General features: G+C 41.1%; 1 protein-coding gene across 2 annotated transcripts in view; it reads right to left on the minus strand.

Annotated features, from left to right (window-relative positions):
* Nucleotides 1–5,705: 5,705 nt before the first annotated feature.
* The window catches only part of PLXDC1 (plexin domain containing 1), a 69,392-nt gene continuing 51,917 nt past the window's right edge, over nucleotides 5,706–23,180 (minus strand). For both annotated transcript variants that reach the window (XM_061589906.1, XM_061589905.1), the window contains 5 exons: nucleotides 22,924–22,984; nucleotides 20,655–20,790; nucleotides 12,287–12,319; nucleotides 11,258–11,418; nucleotides 5,706–9,887 (listed from right to left, as the gene is read on the minus strand). In XM_061589906.1, the coding sequence (XP_061445890.1) occupies nucleotides 9,768–9,887; nucleotides 11,258–11,418; nucleotides 12,287–12,319; nucleotides 20,655–20,790; nucleotides 22,924–22,984 (511 nt within the window). In that variant the 3' untranslated portion in view covers nucleotides 5,706–9,767. The remainder of the gene's footprint in view (nucleotides 9,888–11,257; nucleotides 11,419–12,286; nucleotides 12,320–20,654; nucleotides 20,791–22,923; nucleotides 22,985–23,180) is intronic.

Genomic DNA, 23,180 nt, shown 5'->3' on the forward strand with positions numbered 1-23,180 from the left:
TTCAGTTCTCAGTTATGAAAATTTGAAGGATGTGGCTTGACATCTTACATTGTTGTTGTTGTTATATGCCTTCAAGTCAATTACGACTTATGGCGACCCTATGAATCAATGACCTCCAATAAAATCTGTTGTAAACCACCCTGTTCAGATCTTGTAAGTTCAGGTCTGTGGCTTCCCTTATGGAATCAGTCCATCTCTTGTTTGGTCTTCCTCTTTTGCTACTCCTTCTGTTTTCCCCAGCATGATTGTCTTTTCTAGTGAATATATCTTACATTAGAACATGTATTAAATAAATGTCAACCTTTACTAATGCATTGGAGTTCCTGCTTTCTCTTTCATGTTGCACCCCCTCAAGTGAGAAGACTATTCCTGCAATGCCATTTCTAGGGGTTGGGGATTTTGGTCTTATCTGCAATGCAAATTCAGTAGCTTATGTTTGCTGTGGTGTTGGTCCATGTCTACATCGTGTTTGTCTTTGATCATGTTCTCCTTCTGGTGTTCCTGCATTAGAAGTCCACATTAGTTGGGTTATTCTGGGTAACTGAGCTGGCCACTGTCACCCTCAGATATTTTCCTTTCCTATGCCAGTTCCTGAAAGTTTTCAGTCCAGGTCAGAAACATAACACAGATGCCTAAAACTGGCACGGAAGCACAGGAAGCTATTAGCACACACATGCTTTTTGCTATATTTTTGCCTAGCAGTCATGGCAACCCTCTGTGCAATTGTTTATTTCACTGCAAGCTCACTAATTGGGAAGCCATTGCATGGAGTAGCTGCACTTTCCATGTACTCACAGTTAAGGGTGTAGTCGTCCAGGGTCTCGGAGGGGGGTCTTAGACCTGCTACTTTTTTGGGAGCCAGGTCCCAGCAGGGTGCCTATGTCTCTAGCATCCTATAAGCCAATCAGCATGAAAGGGGACTTGAAAGAGTCACAGTGAGTGTCAATTGCAAGCCACCCTTTATTAGCTCCTACTTTAAAAAAACAAGACAAATTGTGAAGAGTAAGAATTCTGTAACTGCAGAAGAGATAGTGAATCCTGATGATAGCATCCCATATATACCATCAGTTAGTTTGGTAGCAGCAGGAAATAAACATGTAGATGCTGAATTCAGTAATCCAAGCAATATCTCTGAGAGAGGACAGTCAAATGGTGACAGTGATAGAGAAGCAGAAAGCAGTATTCAAGCCTGGCCAGATTATTCTATAATTTTAGACGGTTGTGTAATCTTAGAAGGGGGCGTGGCTGTGACTATCATGAAGGGACCCTACACTTCTGTATTTGCCACAACACTACAGCTCACAGCAATAAAATTATAATGCCTACATGTAAAATTATTTTACATCATATAAAATTCCTACATGGTGATGTAAATGCTTTTACCTTACTTTTATGTACTCATTATGTTTATATCCCTCCTTTATTTTCTTTGCTGTTGATAGTGTTCCAAATCGCAGGTGGTCTCTGTATCCAGGCATTGGCCAGATCATGGCCTGCTTAACTTCAGCAAGATTGCTGTATCATGTACCTTCAGACCATGCTCTGGGAATAATCATATGTAAGTAGGAAGAAAGTCTGTCAGTTTAGGGACTGGGGAGTTGCGGAGGAATGATGGCGATTTTACATGTTATCCTATGCATGTTTACTCAGAAGTAAGCCCCACTGAATTCAATGGGACTTACTCCCAACTAAGTACATTTAGGATTGCAGCCTTAAATTTTGTGAATCCTTTGGCTCTATGGCACACAGAGGTTTTGGTATGCAGTTCTTGGGCTTTGGAATTTTGGCTACATGCTAGTTCAATTAAGGCTGTGAAAGTTGCATTGAATTCAGAAAATTTCCTTCTCAGTAAACATACTTAGGAGTGTATTGTAAGAATGTGAAGGTGAACTGTATCTACTTGAGCTTTCTTTTCGTGGTCTGTGATGACTGTAATAAACAATTAATTCATTCACTTGGCCTTCCTTGAGGAAGAAGATCATGGCAATCTGCTGATAAGTCTTTTTGCTTAGAAAATGAAATACAGATGGTAAGTGTGGTTAGGAATAGTAACACTACAGTGGAGCTTGGAAGTAATTAGTTACAAAAATGAATTACTTGTAATGTATTCTTTCTTGAGGAATGAGTACTTTTTTTCATTTTGATTGTAATTGAATGAGGAGTAATTTTATTACGTTTGAGGAATGATTGTAATGTTTCCAGCATTACTTTAGGGCGTTACCGGAGGGGGGAGCAGAAGAAGTCTTCTGCTGCTCTGATTCGTGGATGAAAATCATGTGCCTCAAACTGGGCTTCTGCACAGTGTCACTCTTCCCTCGTGCTCTAGGCGTTTAGGAGACAATGAGGGAGGAGGTGGAGAGCAAAATGGGTGGAATGGAGAAAACAATTGTTACAAAAATGGACATTGGTGGAGAAGAATGAAGTGGAAGGAGAAAGGTGGGCAAGGACGTGAATGAAGGAGGAAAAGGAGGCAGCAGCAGAATGGAGATAAAGAACTGTGGAGACAAGAGATGACAACATGTGTGCATGTTAATACTGTGTTTGCCCTTGGGGTGTGAAGTCCACTGCCTTCCCTAGCTACTCTGCTGCGTTTGCAGTATTTTAATTTTTTATATGTATAATTGTCTTTTATTTAATTTTCTGAATATACAAATATAACATTGGAATAGTCAATCAACATAACCTAATATGGAGTACAAAGTATATCTGTAGATGCTGTTGACTCCCCAAGCTAACAATGGAGCTTTAATAAAAACCAAATGGTATAACATAATTGCTACACATCTGCTGCCTTTCTTGTCTTCTCCCTTCTGTAATTTCCTTAGTGGTAGTATGGAAAATTGACCCTCACCATAGCAAGACATGGGACAATGGAGGAGAAAGCACTGGTATGGTTTTGTTAATATAGACTATAAATGGGTGCCACACCTCATCAAACTTTAGCCAAACCTCGAACTTTTCTATCATGTCGCATTAATTTCTCAGAGAGTGCTATTTCCCACACTCTGTCCAAACAACATTCTGTTGATAGGTTATCTGCTACTTTCCATTGAAAAGAGATTTCCATACGAGCTGCTGCTAGTAGTAGAATGACCAAATATTTGTGCACAATAGTTACATTCAAATGCCCAGTATAAGATACCAAGGCTAGAGCTGCATTTGGAATCAGTAATTGCCCTGTAATATCTGAGATTTTCTTGAAAACCGTATTCCAGAATTGCTTTATTGGTTTGCAATTCCACCACATATGACAGAATGAATCCACCACTTCATACCCTATCCAGCATAGCAGAGAGAGGGATTTGTTTATATGATATAATAACTTTAAAGGTGTCCAATGCCATCGGAGTATTTTCAGTGCTGCTTCTTGGATTTTAGCTGAAGCAGTTTTCACAGGGGTTTGGACCATATCTGGATCCATTGCTGTTCTTCCATGTTGATGCCCAACTCTTTCTCCCATTTCACTTTAAGACCCAAGGTGTTGCCCATTGTGGCCCCTACAAGTTCTCTGTATATTGATGCTGCTAGACCTTTTGTCTCAGAGATTGAGCTCGTACACATTTTTGTGAATAATGTGAGAGTGTGTTTAGTATCAATTCGTTTTCCAAATCTATTTGCTAATGAGCGAACCTGGGCTATATGCAGCCAATTATATCGTGTCTGACCTAGTTTTTGGTGTAGTACAGCCTCCGATATAGGTTGGCCTCTTACTAGCAAGTCTTGAATCCTATACAAGCCCTTCTTCTCCCATCCTTTATATTGGGCATATTTGTCTTTATCCCCAAACTCAGCCAGATCTAAAAAGGGAGTGAGAGGAGAAAGGCTAGGTGCTAATGTTCTTTCCCAGTGTTTCCATACCAGGAATGTTACCTGTAAAAATGGGTTAGAAATTTGTTTGTCGTAGCCACGACATGGATAGAAAAGGCCATGCTCTAATTGAAGGTACTGTTTTCTCTATCTCCATAGCAGCCCATAATGTATCTTCTGAGTTCCTAATTATGTGCAAAAGCTGTTTGAGTTGAAAAGCCTTGTAATATTGTTTTAGATTAGGAACCCCCAAACCTTCCTTGGTTCTGGTTCTGTATCTAGTCATTGCACTTGTTCTATTACTTTTACCCTTTGCGATAAATTTGTCCAGTACTTAAAAAAAAAAAATAACTCCAGGGGAAAATGTTTGCTTAGGTGGGTGTGCCTTAGTTGGTGGCAGGACAGGGTCCAGGAGGTGGTTGAGTGAGAGAGATTATGCTTGCTGGCTGTGTGTGTGTGTGGGGGGGGGCTTGCATTGGTTTGATACGCAAAGATCTGAGTGGTGGCCTCTGCCTCCCTCCCCGCCTCCCTTACCAGCGGAGAGACCACCACTGTTATCTTATGAATAAAAAAAATTATTCTACTACTTCTGTGTGTATGTGTTTATTTTTAATGTTGTTTTAGGCTACTAAGCTGTGCAGCAGCCAAGGCCAGCACCATGTAAGCACTCTAGGTTTTTTTTAAGTAATTCAAGTGTAATTGTACTGATTACTTTTGAATAATGATAAAGTAATAAATTCCGTTCAGAACAATTGTAATTGGAAAGGCAATTTATTCCTTTTTGGGGCCATGTAACAGTAATTGTAATTTATTCCTTTTTAAAAGTAAACTTCCTAGCTCTGTGCTACAGGTGTATCTCCACGATGGTTGAGATGGAAGGAAGGGAGTTAAGGGTAGATCCAAGGCAGTTCAAATTTTAGAATTTAAGAGCATTATTTCAGCACTTCTAATCCTCATTGTTCTGATGCATAGATGGCTTGTGTTTTGGTTTTGGTGTATTTGGCTCTTTTAGGAGGAAGGACAGGATATATATTTAATAAAACAAATAAATAAACTTTGAATTTGGTCCATTGTTTTTCCCTTCCGTTAACTGTACTACTTGACATAAATCTTTAATAAAGCTCATAAAAGTGTTTTTTTGGGGGAAAAGTCTTCCTGGAGCAAGTGGACTGATGTCCATGAAAAACAATATCTCCCTGGGACTCTCTGGAAACCTTAGAACACCTAAGTGTGGTGTTCTTACTTTATCTGTGGTATATACAGTAGGAGCTCTGGCCTATTTTTCAGATCTTTGTGAACTGCTTGCTATACCAAATTCTCCTAAGTTTGTGCCCTTTGAACAAAAGGAGAGGAAAATATGATAGTGTTAGCAATTATAAGCATGTTTACTGCAGTTTTGTTATCACTACACAAATCTATGAAACCAGCAGAGTGACAAACACCCTTCACAGCTAAGCAGAAACCACTGAATAAGTTAATGGAAGCTGAGGGGTATTGGCATAAGTCCTGCCTTAGAGGATGAAACCCAGTAGTAGTCTGGAAATAACAGTAATATCATTTCCTTTTGTTTTGTGAGATAAAATTTCTTCCTGGCTCATTCTAGTTCTTCCTTATCTAAACAACCCAGAAATAGATTTTGTATATCTGTGTCTGTTTACATGAGTAATCAGATGGAAGGGGAAAAAATGAATGTCAGAGCATATAACCCATCACTGCACCTATCTTTTCAAGAATAAAAGTCCTGGTCTGTGACTTTTTGAGGACAACATGGAGCTGTCTTTTTCCGTGCAGGCCTCCATCCATCCCCGCCCCTGCCCCCTACCCCGTCACAGCTCATTTTCTCCTAGCTAGATTCTAAGAGTGCAAATAATCTCAGGAGATAAATAACCTAGCTTGTTTTTGGACGGGGTGAATGAGATATGAGAGAATGTCAATATAGGCTGATGCAGATGTTCCTTGCACTCTTAATTTGATGCTATTATATGCCAAAATACAAATGCAGGAATCTGTGGACAGAGCAGGAAAGGGGAAAGCAGGAACTTGTGTGTGTGCCCTCAAGGTACAGACTACATGGCTAGGGTTGGGCTGATAGTTGCCATAGGAGGTAGGGAGCTCTTAATAAAATATACATTTTTTAGCCAAATTATGGCCTCCATTTTATAGACTTCTAAAACTGGGAGCTAAGGGGACAGTAAAAAAAAAGTTGTTCTGCTTTAAAAGCCCCGCTATGGATGCATCTTAATGATGAAATCCTGCAATTTAACACATAACTGAACATCAGTCATTAACTTTGCCCTTTTTTATTCTGAAAACTGAAGCAATCCCAAAAGTACAAGTAATTCATATTTTATAATATATATTAGTATCAACACTGCATTCCATGCAGATAATCCATACTAAATGTCTTGTTTCAAGCTTTCCCACTCCATCCTCCCCCAAAATGAATTATGCTGTAAATTCAAGTATACAGAAAGAAATTAGGCCTTGCATGGCTATGAGAGATAACTAATTTGGTGCTCGCATCCTGTTTGCTCTGGATATGAGCTGAATGGGTCATTTGACTTATCAGAATTCTTGCATGGGCTTATTGCAGAATCAGATATGGTCAACACATCTAAATCCTGCAATTTTCATGCACTGGTTCTTTATCAAGCCATAAACCTCCAACAGGTACATGGAGAGGGTAGAGAGACTCTTAGACTAGCACTACAATTCATGTCAGCACAAAACACACAATGACTGTTTTAATACTTCCAATTCAGTACTGAAATGCCCAAATAATGCCTTGTAAAATTCCTATGAAAACACATCCTTATTGGAGAGTAATAATAATAACTACATCTGAAGATATGCTTCTGTTTATTACACTTTTTTTTTTTACTGTTTGGCTGCTTCCACACTGGGCATTAATTGCAGAAAAGCCACACTTTGCTTACTCTTGGTCTACAGGGCATCTGCACAACACTGTGAAGAAAACATCCTCCCCTCATGTTCAGCTTCCTTCCCTCCCCCACGCCCCAGCTCAAAAAACTCAGCTTTTTAAAATTCAGTGGAATAGCTGCACAATTTTCTCAGGTACAGATGGCCTACCACACTGCTATTCTGGCCAATTCTGGCCTGTATAGATTGCTTTAGCCATTTCCTTTTCTATGGTCTGTTGCTACTTTTTAGAAATCAACTCTTAATCACATTAAACCTTCCCTTAAAAAGCATTGCCTTTATATCCATTTCTCTTCTACTTTTTGCCCTAAACTATAGGGTTGGAATCAAGATCAGCAATGCAGTGATTAGGCAGCAAGTATTTAATTCTTTTCCCCCAGCGCACACAATGGTCCCAATCATAACACACACACTTGAGGCTGGGGAAAGAGGGCTGCCCACTTGGCTACAGAGTTTCAGAACTCTGAAAGTGTAGTTGCTATTCCCTTCCAGCTTGAAACAGAACAATGCTTGGGTGCTACTAAACATTGTCCATGTCTGAAAGCACCCTTTATGACTGTGGTGTACCCTTGCGTACGAGTGCTTGGTGAACAAATATATAACCCTGTTCTTTCAGGGATCTCTTCTGTATCACCTCCTGATTCTTGACATAGCACATAAATGATTGTGACAAATAGCACATCATACACTGTTCTTAAAAAAAGTCCAATGGGATGCAAAGTTGAGCTGTGTTGCATCTTGTGCAGTGTTTTTTAAAAAGTCAGCTCAGGGAGAAAAGGCCATAACCCTGATAAAAGCCCAAATTCGACTTTGTCTTTATCTACATCTCTATATGGCTATACAGTTATGCAAAATTATGTACTGTACTATACATGACATAATTAGCTCCTGTGGAAACTGCTTAGAGAGGCTCAGCCTGGATATGGAATGAGGCTACAACACTCATAGGTACAGACGTTTAGGAGACATGTTCACCAACAAATAAAATATATCTTGGTGTTTTTTTCTCTCTCTCTACCACAGGAGATGTGCTGCCTTGGTTGATCTTTGTGTGCACGTTTTCATTTTTATCAATTTATCCATACAGCCGGGAATTGGGTTTGGCAACCTGGTGGCCTCCAGATGTTTTGGACTACAACTCCCACCAGCTTCAGCTGTGTTGCCTGAGGTTGATGGGAGTTGCAGTCCAAAACATCTGGAGGCAGCAAGTTAGCAAAGACTATTTTAGACTCTCAGAACCAAACTACCTTATACATGGCAGTTACTAGTGCTTATCTCTTTCTCAAGCTTCCTGGTGATATTTAGTTAAAGCAGGCGTATGATGCTGTCAGCATTTTCCCACCTCTCTGCAAATGGCAGTCAATATATGCAGTGTGCGTGGGAAATGCAGAATGTGATGGTGTCACATCACATCCCCTCAAAACATGACCTAAAGAAATGGGAGGGAAACATGGGTCACTGCCGTGTTCACCCTGCATTATAGTAACAGGAGATCTGGTCCTCAGGAAATGTGCAAAATTTGCACAGAATTTGCAGATATGCTCACAATAATGTCAACATCAAAATATTTGTGACGGTCTGGCTTAAAATGTTGATTTTTCTATAGAAGGGAGTTGAGGATGGTGGGAAAAGCTAGGATTGACAACCAAGTCTCCAACTGCATAGTGTCTCTTATTGTATAGAAATCCATACTGGATTGAGGGAAAGGAATAGTTCATTTGCATTTTCTTGGATGTGTACCAGCACTTTGCAAGTACACTTTATCACCCTATCACATGCTGAGGAAATGTATGGGGAAACCATCATGTTAGATGAAGAGAAAAGAGTGGGAACTACACTGTTTCCAATATGTTACAAACATTTAACATCCAGATGTGCTATAAGACTCCCTTGAAAAAGACTGGGTCTTGATCCCTAACAAAAATATTATTGTTAATAGGATCGCTAATGAGGTGGGGAGGATAATCTTTTTAATTTACTTTCTTCCCTTCATTAAAATAAGGTGAAATTTTCTGCTTCCCATTGACAAATGAAACCAAAGACTGAAATTGGCATTTAAAATCTGTAAAAGGAAAGCAAAGTGCAGCTAAACCATATAGCCAATTGTGAGATGGAGTTAGTAATTCACAGCAGAATTAAGATGAGTCATGTTGTTTTTAGAGTCTGATGCCAAGTTTGGTACATATTTTAACCCCTGGCTGGTTCAGCTGTCAACCAGTGGCGATTACTGTCAATTGCAAGGCCTCCTTAATTAATGCTTTCCTTCTCTTGGCTTGAATTTATACCAAGGTGGCATTTCAGACCCAGCTTAAGCTCCCCACAATCCATAAATGTCAGGTGCTGCATCCGATAACTGCTGCAATGACAGTGAGATATTTGAGTCAACCAACTGTTCCATGTTACTATAATCCATAAGCCCCAATGTTATATTGCAAAGGATATTTAGAGGGCAAAATTCAGTCTCTCATCTAGAAGAGATTTTTCCCTCTCTGATTTCTAACCTTTCTTTGGACAGTTTCACATATTTTTTCCCACCATTTGGGGCCTTTTAAAAAATATGTGTAATACACTCCAGAATGCACAAAGGACAAAAATGCATTTCTGTTCTTCTTTGCTGTCTGGCTGAAGTGCCTGTAAAAAGAAGGAAGAGCGGAGGCTTCTTTTCACTGGCACCAAAACCAGCTGTGGATGGCTACACCTGATTCACCTGGTATGAAATGGGCCTGCTCTGCAATAGATTTGACTCCTTTTCAGCTTTCCCTGCTGAACCATCCAATGACCATGTGCCAAACTTGCATGCTTTTCCCACTTTTAAATCCTCCTGAATCCATTTACATTCTCTTCTGAGACTTTCTTTTTAATGGTGTTTACTTTTCCCCTTTCCCCTTTTACTATTTCTTCAGCTGTACAGTATTCATCATGAAATAAACAGGAAATGGGAGGCAATGATTTAAAGGTGGGAGAGAAATAATAATAATAATAATAATAATAATAATAATAATAATAATAATAATAATAATTCAGCATTGATCTGCTTCGACAAAACCCTCCTTCTCATGGCCAGCTGGCTCAACTTCAGTGTACATTGAGTGGTTTCTGAACTTCATGGCAGGCCACTGGTGCGGTCTCCGCGGTCTCCGCTGAGGTGTGAAAAAAGAAATTTATCAGCATGCGACAAGAGTAGGCCTTTACTATTTACACACACACAGAGATCCTATACATCAGCCTTCCCCAACTTGCTGCCCTCCAGATGCTTTTGGACTCCAGCTCCCCATCAGCCCTTGCCAGAATGGCTAATTATCAGGGATGATGGGAGTGACAGTCTAAAACATCTGGAGAGCACCAAATTGGGGAAGGCTGCTATACATTCTCAAACTGATCCAGTAATTTCTTACAAGTGCAGGAGCTATGAACAGAGATCTCCTGTCTAAAGGTGAGGGCCCACAGTTTGGTGGTAGAACATAAGTGTCTTGTATGTTGTAAGCGGCCTTGATGTACTTCTATTAAAAGTGACGCTTATAAATAAATAAATAAATAAATAAAGGAAGTCCCAGGTCCAATCCTTGGCATTTCCAGTTTAAAGGATCAGGTAAGCAGGTGACAGGAAGAACTTCAACTGTGGATCCTAGAAAGCCTCTGCTGGTGTAAGGCAGTGACCTGTCTTTCATTTAGTTCAAAAGGAGGGAAGCAGCAGCATGCACAGGTCCTGCAGAGAACTATCCCTTCTATTATTTTTTTTTAAATACAGGACATATTGGCCATGTAGAAACTCTGTGTGCATGTCAAACTACATCATGGGCTCTGGATTACCATGATTATCTGAAAGTAAGTTCTATTCATTTCACAGAATGCACATTTGGGAGAGAGTTCAGAAGCATAAATATATTTGCAGAAATATTAAAATTACAGTCTCAAATGTAGTATCACCACCAAGATCTTATTTATATTTTTGTGTGTTGTCTTCTTGAATAGCATCTTCAAACATTGTTCAAGGGTAGGGCTTTAGGCACTCTTAGAGCATTGAACTATCTCTGTGAGGCTGAAATTGTAGGTTGAAGATACATGATAGGTGAGGCTATAATGCAGTATTCAGCACATACTGAACCAGGTGTTCAAAACTTTATTTTCAAAACAACATCCAGAAAAAAACTCAAATATATTTTTGGTCAGGTCTCAAATTAAGAAGGTGCCAAGGAGCAAGGGAAGGGGTAAAGACTAGCCTGGAGATGAGATGGGAGCCTAGAGTTTTGTCATATTCTCTTATAATGTCTAAACCTTGTTCAGGTTGATTACCTATAAGAAAGTATTGGTTTTTAGAGCAGGGAAACACCTGGCTAAGCCTCAAGAGGTAAATTTTGGTCAGAATTTTTATAGGCAAAACTGCAAGGGTTGAGAGGAGTACTGTCTCTTATAGATAGCAATCTTATACCCACTCATCTGGGAGCAAGCCTCATTGACCTCAATGAGGCTTACTACTTAGAAACGTATAAGATTGCACTGTTAAGTTCACCTCAATGAAGAATAAAGCAGCGCTGGATGTAGGATTGCTGCTGATGTAGATGCCAGCAAGAATAATAGCTGCTATGAGCAGGACTGTCAGCACAATCCCAATAATTGTTCCTGTATGGAGTTGGGATTCCGTTTTCTTTGTAGGGAGGTCATCTCTCAAACCTTCAGAGGATGTTTTCATAAGAGAGAGAGAGAGAGGGGAGGGAGAGATGAGGGAATAATTTACATATTACTGGGATACATCAACAAGAAGAGAAAAACAACTCACAAGGATCAGTGAGGAGCGCCTTGTTCAGTTCAAATGAAGCTGAAAGGCAAACTATAGAGATGCCATTTTGGGCACCATTACCTATAATGCCTGTAGGCTGGACTTAACCACTGTGATCACAGTTAAAAGTTAGGCCTCCCAAGATATTGTAAATCTAGGGAATTGCTTTTAAACAGGTATGGTGAACCTTTGGCCCTCCAGATGTCACTGAGCTATAACTCCCATCCTCCCTGGCCATTGGCCATGCTTGCTGAGGCTGTTGGGAGTTGAAGTTCAGCAACATCTGGAGCAGCAAACTTCCCCACACCTGCTTTTGAGGATGTACTATTTTTTTACCTTATTTATAATCCGCCTGTACGGTTCTAGGGTGGAAATAGGTCACATAAAAATCATTAAACAACGATGACAATAAGGGGGGAAAACCATAAACTAAATAAAAAAATACTATAAAATTCAGAATAATGTAGTAAGACTATTGTGAATTCAAAAACCTGATAATTACTTCTTCCATATTTCTGCTTAGGAATTCTGCAGGGGCAGGCTATATTCAGCAGATGAATACTAGGTGTTAGGAATACAGCAGCCACTTTTCAGGGAGGGGGGTTCAACTATTTGGGCTTGTGGCCTCCTTCATAGAGTTATTTTATTAGCAATTGGTCTGGTATTTAAAAGCACCAGCTGTAAGAGCAACTCAGGGAGCATCTCATATTCCCAGGCATACACATCCACAAAACTGGGCCAATGACAGAATTACGCACTTACCATCTTCTGGGTTTTGGTTCAACTTTGTATCATCTATAAGAAAAAAATAGGATATGGACTGGCTTAGCAAACTCTTTCTCAGTGTTCAAATCCCCACACTCTGGCTACTATAACAGGCAAGGTAATCCAGAAGGTCATCTCATAAACATAAATGGTTTAAATGTTTAATGAATTAGTGGTTCGTAGGACTGGCTGTGGAGGATTGTTCCTTTTATTAGCGTGGCAGAGTAAAGCCACTGGATTGCTAGCCATTTAACTGTTCAACACTTTGCTTGTTCTGTTGTTACGCTAGGTATGTGGATGCATACACACTACACATTTAAAGCACATGGCTTCCTACAAAGAATTCTGGGAACTATAGTTTACCCATCACCGAGCTACAATTTCCAGCACCCTTAACAAACTACCTTTCCGAGTAGGGTTGCCAGATGTCCAGTTTTTGCCTGGAGACTCTGGATTTTTGGGGTCCTCTCTGGGTCTCCGGGTGAGTCAGTTTAATCTCTGGACTCTCAGGTTTCATTTAAAAAAATTTAAGTTTCTAGGTGGTCTGGTTCACAAGATATACAGTAGGGCCCCGCTTTACAGCACTTCACTTTACGGCGATTCGCTAATACAGTGGTCTCAATTAGATGCAATTAGACTAAAGCCCCACTCATACAGCGCTTGTTCAACTTTTACGGTTTTCGGGCATCGCGCACCATTCTATTCAATGAGTTCCGGTTTACAGCGGGGGTCTGGAACATAACCCGCCATATGAGTGGGGCCCTACTGAACACCAAAACTTCACACACACACCGCAACTTCAGTAAAATGATCTCTTAGCTGGCTGCTCTAACCCCTCCCTTTCAGGTTTGTAGCCAATAAGTGAAGTCAGGGTTGTGGTTGACAAGGGATTTCTGGACTGCCAGGCAGTACCTAGACTGCATTGCAAAGGTAGAAAACTTGTTTTTTCCTGTTTATCTGAAAATCTTATAAACTGAGTAAGTATATACCTTTCAGCAGTACTAAAAGTCTTTTTTCTGTTGTGTGTAGGAGTCAAACAAGTTTAAATTTTCCTGGGCTGTTGAAGAGGGCAAGGTTTTGAAAACCTTTCCAATATGAAGCTTTAATCCAATACTTGCTTTTCTGGGAGTAAAGCTGCAATGCTAATCCCACATACCCACAGTAAACCCCACTGAATTCAATAGGACTTACTTTTGAGTAGACATGGTTAGGACAGTGCGGTAAATTAATGGGACTTTTGAGTGAACATAGGAAAGGATTGTTCTTGTGTTGTAAATCTTTCTCTCCCCCTCCAATCCTATTTCTTAAAGCAATTAGGCAGCGCTTACATAGGTATCAGTGTTTTTATTGTGTAGGAAACTAATACTGGTGTTAATTAAAAAAAAATGTTCTGCAATGACCAACTATTATATGGGGTCTATGTATTTTTACATCTCGCGCGTGTGTGTGTGTGTGTATGTCTTACCAACAACACTGTAAGGTAGGATTGCCAATTGAAAACGCAGCTTACAAGAAATAAATCCCTTTAAAATCCAATAACCATAAAAAGTATAAACAGTTCAAAACAGCTTAAAGTGGTATGATTCTGAATTTTGGGTTGGGTGAGTGTTTCTTATCACTTGAGGCTGCAGTTCTGCGCACGCTTCCCTGTTTGAGTAAGTCCCATTGAATACATTGGGACTTGCTTCTGAGTAAACAATCATAAGATTGCACTACAAATACCTTTACAAGTTGTATAAATAATAAACATCTTTGACAGTCATGCTTATATAAATATTTCTTCATACTATGTCCCAATATTTGATTTCACACTATGGTTGTAATTTATTACTTCCTCTACTTTTAAATGTACCCTTCTTCCTTGGGTGGTCATGGTTCTCATCTGCTGTTTTCATCCTGAGGGGCAGATTAGGCTGAGAGATGGTGAGTAGCCCATGGTCACCCAGTAAACTTTATAGCTCATTTCCATTTAAAAAAATTAAAATGATTTACATGCAGGCAAAGTTTATTAAGTAGATCCACACAATACATTTAAAGCATATCCAACTTGCATTTAAAGTGCATGACTTCCCCTAAAGAATCCTGGGACGTATAGTTTTTCGCTCACAGTTATTGCTCCCATTACCCTTAACAAACTACAGTTCCCATGATTCTGTGCTTTAAATATGTGTTGAATGTGCTTTAAATGAATGGTGTGGATCTCCCCTGGGTATGATATGCATTCATTAGTGAATTGAAAAGAACAATTTTAAAAGATACTTTTCTAAACAGGGGAAGGGTTGTAGCTCAGTGGTAGGGAATATGCTTTACGTGCAAAGATCCAAACTTCAATTTCTGGAAAATACTATTGCCTTTAATCCTAGAGAGCCACTGCTAGAAATCAGGGGCAGGGCATTCCAGCCAGGGGGTTGCAATGCCAACCCTGCTTGGATATGGATATCTTTGCAGAGGATCCCTAGTCAAGCTTTAGCAACAGCACAATCCAAACTTGTAAGAAGTTAAATATGCTGTACATTAACTTCAGATTTGCTGTGTTATAGGTTACTGAAACGATTGTTTAAGCAGCAACAGGATGACAGGGAAAGAGAAATTTAAATGCCTTACTTAACTATTGGTTGGAATCTTTTTGTTTGTTTTGATCAGTAAAACAATATATTAGAAAACCTCATCTTACTTTTGTATCATGCTATGAAATAGTAATTATCTTCCAGACAAGTTAGGAAGACACATAGTTCATCTTCCAATTATTTCCTACTGGTGTTTTAATTCTATTGTTGTATTTTTAATCATGGTTTGCATTGTTTTTATTTCTCTGTAAGCCACCACTGAGGGTTTCTAAAGCAGAAAGGCAAGACAGAAATATTGATATGTGCATCTCAATCTCCCAGCGGTGACAAGTCTCAGGAGTCCCAGCACACACCTTGGGTCTGGCTTCCTTGGAATGTAGCCTGGAGACTAGTTGTGTTTTCGCTGATACAAGGTTTATGTACAACCAGGGTCGGCCCCAGGCCCCGGTACTCTCCTTCTGTGATTCGTGGCAGGATTGGTACAGCGGATCGCAGGGCAGGAGCTCCCAAGCTGCTACACGTGTGCATTGCTACCATCAACCAACATGGCAGCAGGGGCTTCAGCTCCTTAGGGAAACCTTGGCTGCCATCTTGATTGATGGCAACCCTGTATGCTCAGTGCCCACAGCACCAAAAAACAGCAGAGAGAAAAGTAGGTGAAGCAGGGGAATGGCGGGAGGCTTGGAAGCTCCTGTCCTGTGATCTGCAGCAGCAATCCTGCAGCGGATTATGGAAGTGGAGTGCAGGGGCCCTACAGGGGCCTCTGTAGCCCCAGGGGCCCTCGGCCAGGGCCCCACCTGGCCACCCTTTAAAGCTGGACCTGTGTACAACTATATACAGGCTGAGTGAATAAGGGCTCACAGCATTAACACTCTAACAAGATTCTGCTCCCCCAATAGGTTTCCAGAGGAGGCCATCAAAACCATAGCTTTGGATTCTCATAGAGAGCAAATCAGGCATCTGTGTCCTTCCAGCTGCAGTCCCATGACTGCCAATTAATTTTGTTCTGTTTCACACATACACACACCTTGATGACATCACCTCCAGTGGAGGGGAGGAAGACATGCCCCTTCTGCTCCCTTCCTGAAGGCTCTCCAACTATTGGCTTCTGTGACAACTAATCACCTGTACTTGGCCCACTCTTTACTTACTCCAAGGCCCATTCTCCCAACAAAAGGGTGTTTGCTAGGCTAAGCTTCTCCAGTCTCTTTTTCTGCAGAATCCAACTCTACAGCTGAAAATTACAGATTTGGAGAGAACCCCAAAAACCCATTTAGCCAACCCCTAATTCATTACATTATATCTTAAAGAAATAAAAAGGGTGGAAATGAACCACATATTACAACATGGATTTCAACTCCCAACTTGTGGGTTGAGGCTGCATGGGGTTAAAAAGGGTAGCTAGAGAGGAGACCTCCTGATTGCTAGGCTAATACCTATCCTTTGATATCCTGCTGTCGCTCCCTTCCTGCTAGACTGATATGCATAGGCTGTTGACCACATCTCCTTCCTCCTCCTTCTTTCTCTTGAGAGGGAGAGCAGACATATCCTCTTTGTCTCTCCCTCTCCTCCAAGCATGAGGGCAAACACTAGGCTTAGTGTTTGCATCTCCAACTTAGCTAGTTAGCTAGATGTAGAACTCTTTCCTATCAACTGTGTACTTCCAGAATAAAGTAGTTATTCCTTATTTTAAAGTTTAAAGTCTCTGTCTGACTAATTTGCAGGGAAGGTGGAATCTTTAGCAAAGATTCAAACACATAAAGGCTCACTCAGTCTCTCCATTCCCAATTTCAGCACTCTGCAACAATCCAACACCCTAGCTTTAATTTTTTAGTATTCTGAATCAATGAATATGGAAGATATCACAAATCAACGGTCACATCCCACAATTTCACTATGTAAGTCATAGTTAAAGAGGGCCAACCCAAGATGTTCTGCTGGCTGAGGCTCCTTCTAGGAGGAAGGGCAGGTTCTAAATTGAATAATAAATAAATAAAAGAAAGGACAAGATGGCGCCCCCGTCTTTCCATGTACGGAAGCCAATTGGACTGGCAGTTAAATCTTTATTTAAAATGAGCAATGGGACAGTGCTCTCCGCCACACTTGAGGACAGTAGGCCAGTTATGGGGGTCTGGACCAGGCCACATGGTGTGCACAGCTCCATGGTATAGCCAGGGGGATCAGGAGAAACAGCCAGAGGCCTGCCACAGCTACCTCCAAACATCTGCTCCCTGAGGCAGTTGTCTAACTCTGTCTAATGGTAGGAATGGCCCTGCAGTTAAGTAGTGGTTTCTTGAACCTATATACGGAATCAGCACTTTATACATGTCATTCATGAATGAAAAATTAATACTATTCCCAAAAACAGTATTTTAAAAAATCTCTGTCTCTGTCATATGCACATACCACTCCCCACTATCAGTGAAGACCTGAATTCAAACTAGATAATCTGTTCATCCACTGGTCTGCTTACACATCTTATTCAGATATAGGAAATGCATGAAGTGTTCATTTAGAGAGGACCTTTGAGCAGAGAGGTCATATATCTCCCTCCTTGTTTACCACTGGTTCTTTCTCTGGAAGGAATGAGTGAGAAAGAAAGAAAAATTTGCTCTCCCCTGTCACTTAACAGTATTCTCTGGCAAGAAATTCTTTGCGCTCTGCATTTATGTACTGTAGAAGACACAAATGACATCCAAATGTCGGAGCTGGTCTGTATGTGTAGGAGACAAAAAAAAGGCTTCTGTGGTGTTTTCACAGCTGGCACAGACACTTTTTTTCAGTTTCACCATCCCAGAACATTCCCATTATGAACATATGTGTTTCATCATTTTGCCAGTCTCAGTCCATCACATACAATCAATTACTGTCTTTTTAGGCATCCAAGCTCCATTCCTGGGGTTAAGTTTAAGCAATGTCACTAAAATTAAAGACTGGGGGTGGTATCAAATGGTGGCTGTCCATTGACAGAAGGGAATCTGTCAGCAGAATGGGGAGAGAGGCAATTTTTGGCAAACCCCCCCCCCCGCAGCATCCTTTGCCTCCCTGCTCTGGAGGGACCCCCAACTCTCTGAAGCAAATTTAGTGAGGAAATGGGACACTGCAAGGGGGAGCACCAAAAATTGCCTCCCTCTCTAGTCTGCTGATGGATTTCCTTTCGTCACCTATCCCCCTTCAAAGATAAACAAAACATGTTTGTGTTGTTGAGTTAATTTGTTTTTAAAAAAAGAACAACAAAACAGTGCATTACATTTAAATATAAACTCACTGGGCTCTCAGCTAACTTTTTAAAAAAGGGTGTATAGCATGTGTTAGATGAGCCCCTTGTCATTTTGGGAATGGAGCAGAAATGGAGGCATGGATTTATTTTTGTTTCCTTTCTGATATCTGTTGTTACGTTACTTTTTGTGGATTTTATTTTAGAACAACTAATCACAAAAGGAGAAGTTCAGAGTCCAATCTCTTATGGTCCAGTTTTGTGGGAATGCACATGCATATCCAAAATGGATTGAACACCACTGTCCCAGAGCAGATGATGGGAAGTTGACTGGCATTTCTCTGCCATTAGTATGGGTGTTCTTTTTTCAAATATGTCTTTACAATTCAACCAAGAATAACGTTAACCCTTCATTGTTGACCTGGCCCTGACTGAACCTTAATTTTACCACAGGGTGCAAACTTATAAGAATAAGCAAACATGGAAGGCTGGTAGGGAAATACCTTTCTTTGTCAAAGTTATTTCTATAAACATACTTTTAATCAATGACACAAGTGTGAAGAATGACACTTCTTCCCATAGCACATGGTTAAACTACAATTTACTCCCACAAGATGCAGCAATGACCACCAATAACACTAATCTCTCTCATAAGACTAGAGCTCAAGGACATCCAATGAACTGAATGTTGGAAGATTCAGGACAGGCAAAAGAAAGTACCTCTTCACATAGCACATAGTTAAACTGTGGAATTCGCTCCCAGAAGAAGCAGTGATGGCCACAAACTTGGATGGCTTCAAAAGAGGTTTAGGCAAGTTCATGGAGGATAAAGCTATCAATGGCTACTAGCCATGGCAATATGCCTCTGAATAGCAATTGCTTGCAATCACAGGTAGCAGGGAGCACTGTTGCACTCAGGTCTTGCTTGCGGGCTTCCCATGGGCATCTGGTTGGCCACTGTAAGAACAGGATGTTGGACTAGATGGGCTTTTGGCCTAATTCAGCAGGGTTCTTTTTATGTTCTTCAAAACCATGGTGTTTTCTCCCCCACACTCGAATGCTGCTACCTGATACAGATGTCTGGTGTGTGCATGTGTTTGTTTTGTCTCCATCCAAAATAAGAAATTAATTCAGTGCTTTAATAAGTTCTGGGGGGAAAACACCACATTTCCCTGCTAAGATTCAAAAACCAACTAGAAACCATCACAGTTGCAGTGGGGCTCTTCCCTCATCTTTTATTAGCTCTTTTCAAAGTCAACTTTGCCAGAAAAGAATTCTTTCCTTCCCTCATTGCTGAAGGGCAACTATTAATGTTCTTTTCTATGTATTTTAATTAGCAGCTTGCGATAGGGACTATTAAGCAGCAAAATTGAACTGGTACCTGCCGCTGTTCCCAGAGGGGATACAGTTTTTGGTGCTAACACAGGCATATTATGTGCAAGATCCTGGGGAATATGACAACATTTCTCATATTGAGGAAAATGTAATTAGATTGGGATGCTGTCCTGTTTTAAGAGGTCACCACCACTACTGCACATTGATCTCCATTAGTTAATTTCAGAAATGAAAGGTACCAGGTCTCTGGTCTCTCATAGGAAGCAATACTAGGCAATCTGTATGGGGGCTTGTGTGCAGTTACCCATTTGTAACAAAAAGATTTCCACCTTTCTGTCAGTCTTTTCTTTATCTTTTCTTCAAATGTTAAATGTAGACTTTCAGAGCAATGGGTCTTTCAAGGAGAGGAAACTTGTGTTTGTACATGTATAGTCATGTAATTCTGTGGTAATTTATAGGTGCATACACACCATACATTTAAAGCACATCCCCTCCCGCAGGAACCCTGAAAACTTTAAGGTGCTGTTGTTAAGGATGCTGAGAATTGTAGTTCTGGGGGGAGGGAAAATATGCTTTAACTGCATGGTGCGTACGCACACAATTACATGAATAGCCTAGATCAGTTTCAAAATGATTGGTTTAACTATTATGACTTATCTCAAGCAAATGAAGGTTTTTTTGAAGGTGATGGAAAATTAACTAATAGAACTATATCAGAGTAGAGACACACTTACTGTTGTGCCAGTTCCAGTGAGTCTCCACCTCTCTTTTCTGAAAACGGGGGCACATGATGCTAGTCAAACTCCACCCCTTTTCCCTCCAAAGCTTGGTCAGATCAGCTCCAGTGAATTTTTTTTCCCAGCTTCAGACAGATTTCACAACTGACTGGTAGATTAACCCATTTGCCTTCCAGGTGTGGTCAATGGAAATGCTTTGCTGCAGGCTCAGGCAGAGACAGTGATTGGTCCAACACTTTGCTGTGAGTGGTCCTGAAAGGTATGAAGCCAGCAGTGGGGAAGGGAGGTGTGTGCAGCAGAGGGCAGAGTCGCTTCAAAACACAGCCAGAAAAACAATTGTCGCTGCTTTTGAAGCGATTAGTGTGCCCGCACAACCTCAGTCATGCAACTGCAATTAATTCCAGGGTTCCTTTGACAGAAGACATGATAATCAATATAGGACGGGTATACCCTCAGTCTCAGGTTTCCCCCTCCCATTCCAAACATAGCAGTTTGGCCCTGGCTGGTACCTTCTGTGGTTAGGCTGTTGACAAAGTGGGAAGAAGTGGTGATGTCTTCTCCGAGTAGAGTGAACAGAGTATTGCTGGGAGGTGATGGGTAGTAATGTTCATCCTCTTCAAAGTCCGCACAAGTCCTCTCTCCTGACTAAAATGACAAGCCAAATATCAGTCATTCTGCTGCTGTCAGTTGGAATGATAACATTAGTGAATGTTAGTGAGGACCCCTCCAGACTGGTGAGTTTTTTTTACGGGTGTATTTTGCAGCATGTCACTGATGCAATAATAATGCATTAGTGGTGGATTTCTACTGGACCACCCACACATCATTCTCCCTATATTAGTTGTTCTGTGATGCTTCCAAAATGTTATCTCATTATTGCTGTCTGGAGGAGCACTCTTGCACTATAGCTCAGCAAAAAGCAGGACAAAAAAAGAACTCACTACATTTGTGGTATAAAAAGTTACAGGATTTCAGAAGGAAGCTACAGGGTGTGCACCGATTGGAAATGAAGGAATATGTCCACCCTGAAACTTTTACAGGTGTGAATAACATTGGAAGATCACACATAGCTGCCCCGATACCATAATGAACACAAATCATCATGAATGCACAATAAGGAGGACGTCTGGAGGGGCCCCAAGTTGGAAGGGACCTTGGAGGTCATATAGCCCAACCACCACCACCCCTGCTTAATGCAGGATATGCAATGCAAGATGCAGCTACAGCATCTGTTTCACTCTTGTGCTTTTACTTTCCTTCTCTACTCCCAGCACAGTCGCCTACAGTTATTCCTCTCCACCTGTATTCCAATATCCAGATATGTACATTCCCTCTATTTCCAATGTGCAGGCATGAGTGCCATGCCATTACATATGTATCAAAAATGGCACCATCCATGCACAAGGGGAGGTATCAGTGGGGAAAACCCAAGATTTTGAGAAGTTTAAAATCTTTAGGAAATGTTTTGGGGAAAAGTTCCCAAAACAGCCCAATGAAGTCTGAGCATGCTCAGTGGGCATGGAATGCTGACTGATGGGGAGGCAGAATGGAATGGAGATTCATGGAACAGGCTATGGCTGGCTGGCTGGAACAGTGAACAGAGCACTCCACTGCAACATTGTGCAGGTCCCACTTGTGTTCTTTATTTTCTTAAATCTGCAAAGAATTGGGGTTATTATATGGCCACAATCATGGCCCTATGTTAATAAGGGTGAATTCGCTGAATCTCATTCCACCATTATGGGCTGGTTCACCCGGCGACTTACTGTGAGATTGGTGCTACTTGCATCCCCGTTTAATTTGCATGGTTCACATGACATTGCAGGCAATCAGCAGCTATCACACAGTTTTCCTGTATCAAACCAATCCAATTTTAACACAAAAAGGAAAGGAAAAACCGTCTCAGGTTCGCTGCGCTCCTCTGTGTAGGCGCTTTGCCTCGATTTTTTTTAGTGGGCAGGCTCTGTTATGCCCCATTGCCAGCTCCCTCTCTTTCTGTTGCCCGCAAAAGCTGCCTTTCACTCACTCCCCCCTCTATTCAGTTTCATATAGTTTTGTCTCAATTGCACCCCCAGGCTGAACCCGGGAGGGGCATGCAATTGACAAGAAACAATGAAACTGACAAAAAAACCTCCCCTTCTCCATTAGCAATATCGGTACTCCAGAGGGAGTAAGCACGTAAAATTAGGGGCAGGGCCACAAGGAAACAACAATACTAAACCCTTCCAGAGGAACGCCTACTTGTGTGAAAGGAAAACAGCAGATTTGAAGGCAGGAAGTGTGAACCTTGCAAATCTATCGTGATGGCAAAAGCTGCATCTTTACTGCGAAGTTTAGCTCCTGTGTGAATGAGCCCTTAAATTAAGGCTATCCAGCAGAGGCTGGTGTTCATTGGGACTGGTAGGACGGAAGGCAGGGAGATCAACAACAGATGGGGCCAGAATCAATGACAGGCAGGGCCACTACCTGACTAGTTGTAAGAAAGGCAGGCAGGCAAGTGGGGGCTGGCTGAGGACAGGATGAGGTTGGTGGGGCAGTGCCCTATGCCCCCTATCAGAGCAGCCTCCACTGAGGTTACCGAGAATGGAATGCAGCCCTCAGGTTCTCTACCCCTGTTGTGAAGAGACCACTGCTGGAACTTTCTACCCATTGGGAAACTGGGGTGAGCTGCTCTTTCATAACAATAGTTTGAAACATGAGGAGGGAGACAGTGGTTGAACACTGAGCTAGGGTTGAATATTTATTTTATCCTTTTAACTGCTTTACTAATAACTTTACCTCTTGGCCACAGCCATATTCCAACCACTCTTCACGGTATCGGTCAAATCCACTGGAACACCTACAGAGAGAAGAAGCATGTGACAAAGTATCTAACTACAAAAATAACCTCTTTGATGACATTTTCACTGACATCCCCAAGGGACCCAAGGAATAATAATAATAAGTGTGCGTGTTTGTGTGTGCACTGGAATTCTCTTATATAGTTTTTGCTTTTCTGCATGTGCATTGCTAAACTATATACGACACAAAAAGAA

This window comes from Rhineura floridana, chromosome 11, assembly GCF_030035675.1.
Source record: "Rhineura floridana isolate rRhiFlo1 chromosome 11, rRhiFlo1.hap2, whole genome shotgun sequence".
Classification (NCBI taxonomy): domain Eukaryota; kingdom Metazoa; phylum Chordata; class Lepidosauria; order Squamata; family Rhineuridae; genus Rhineura; species Rhineura floridana.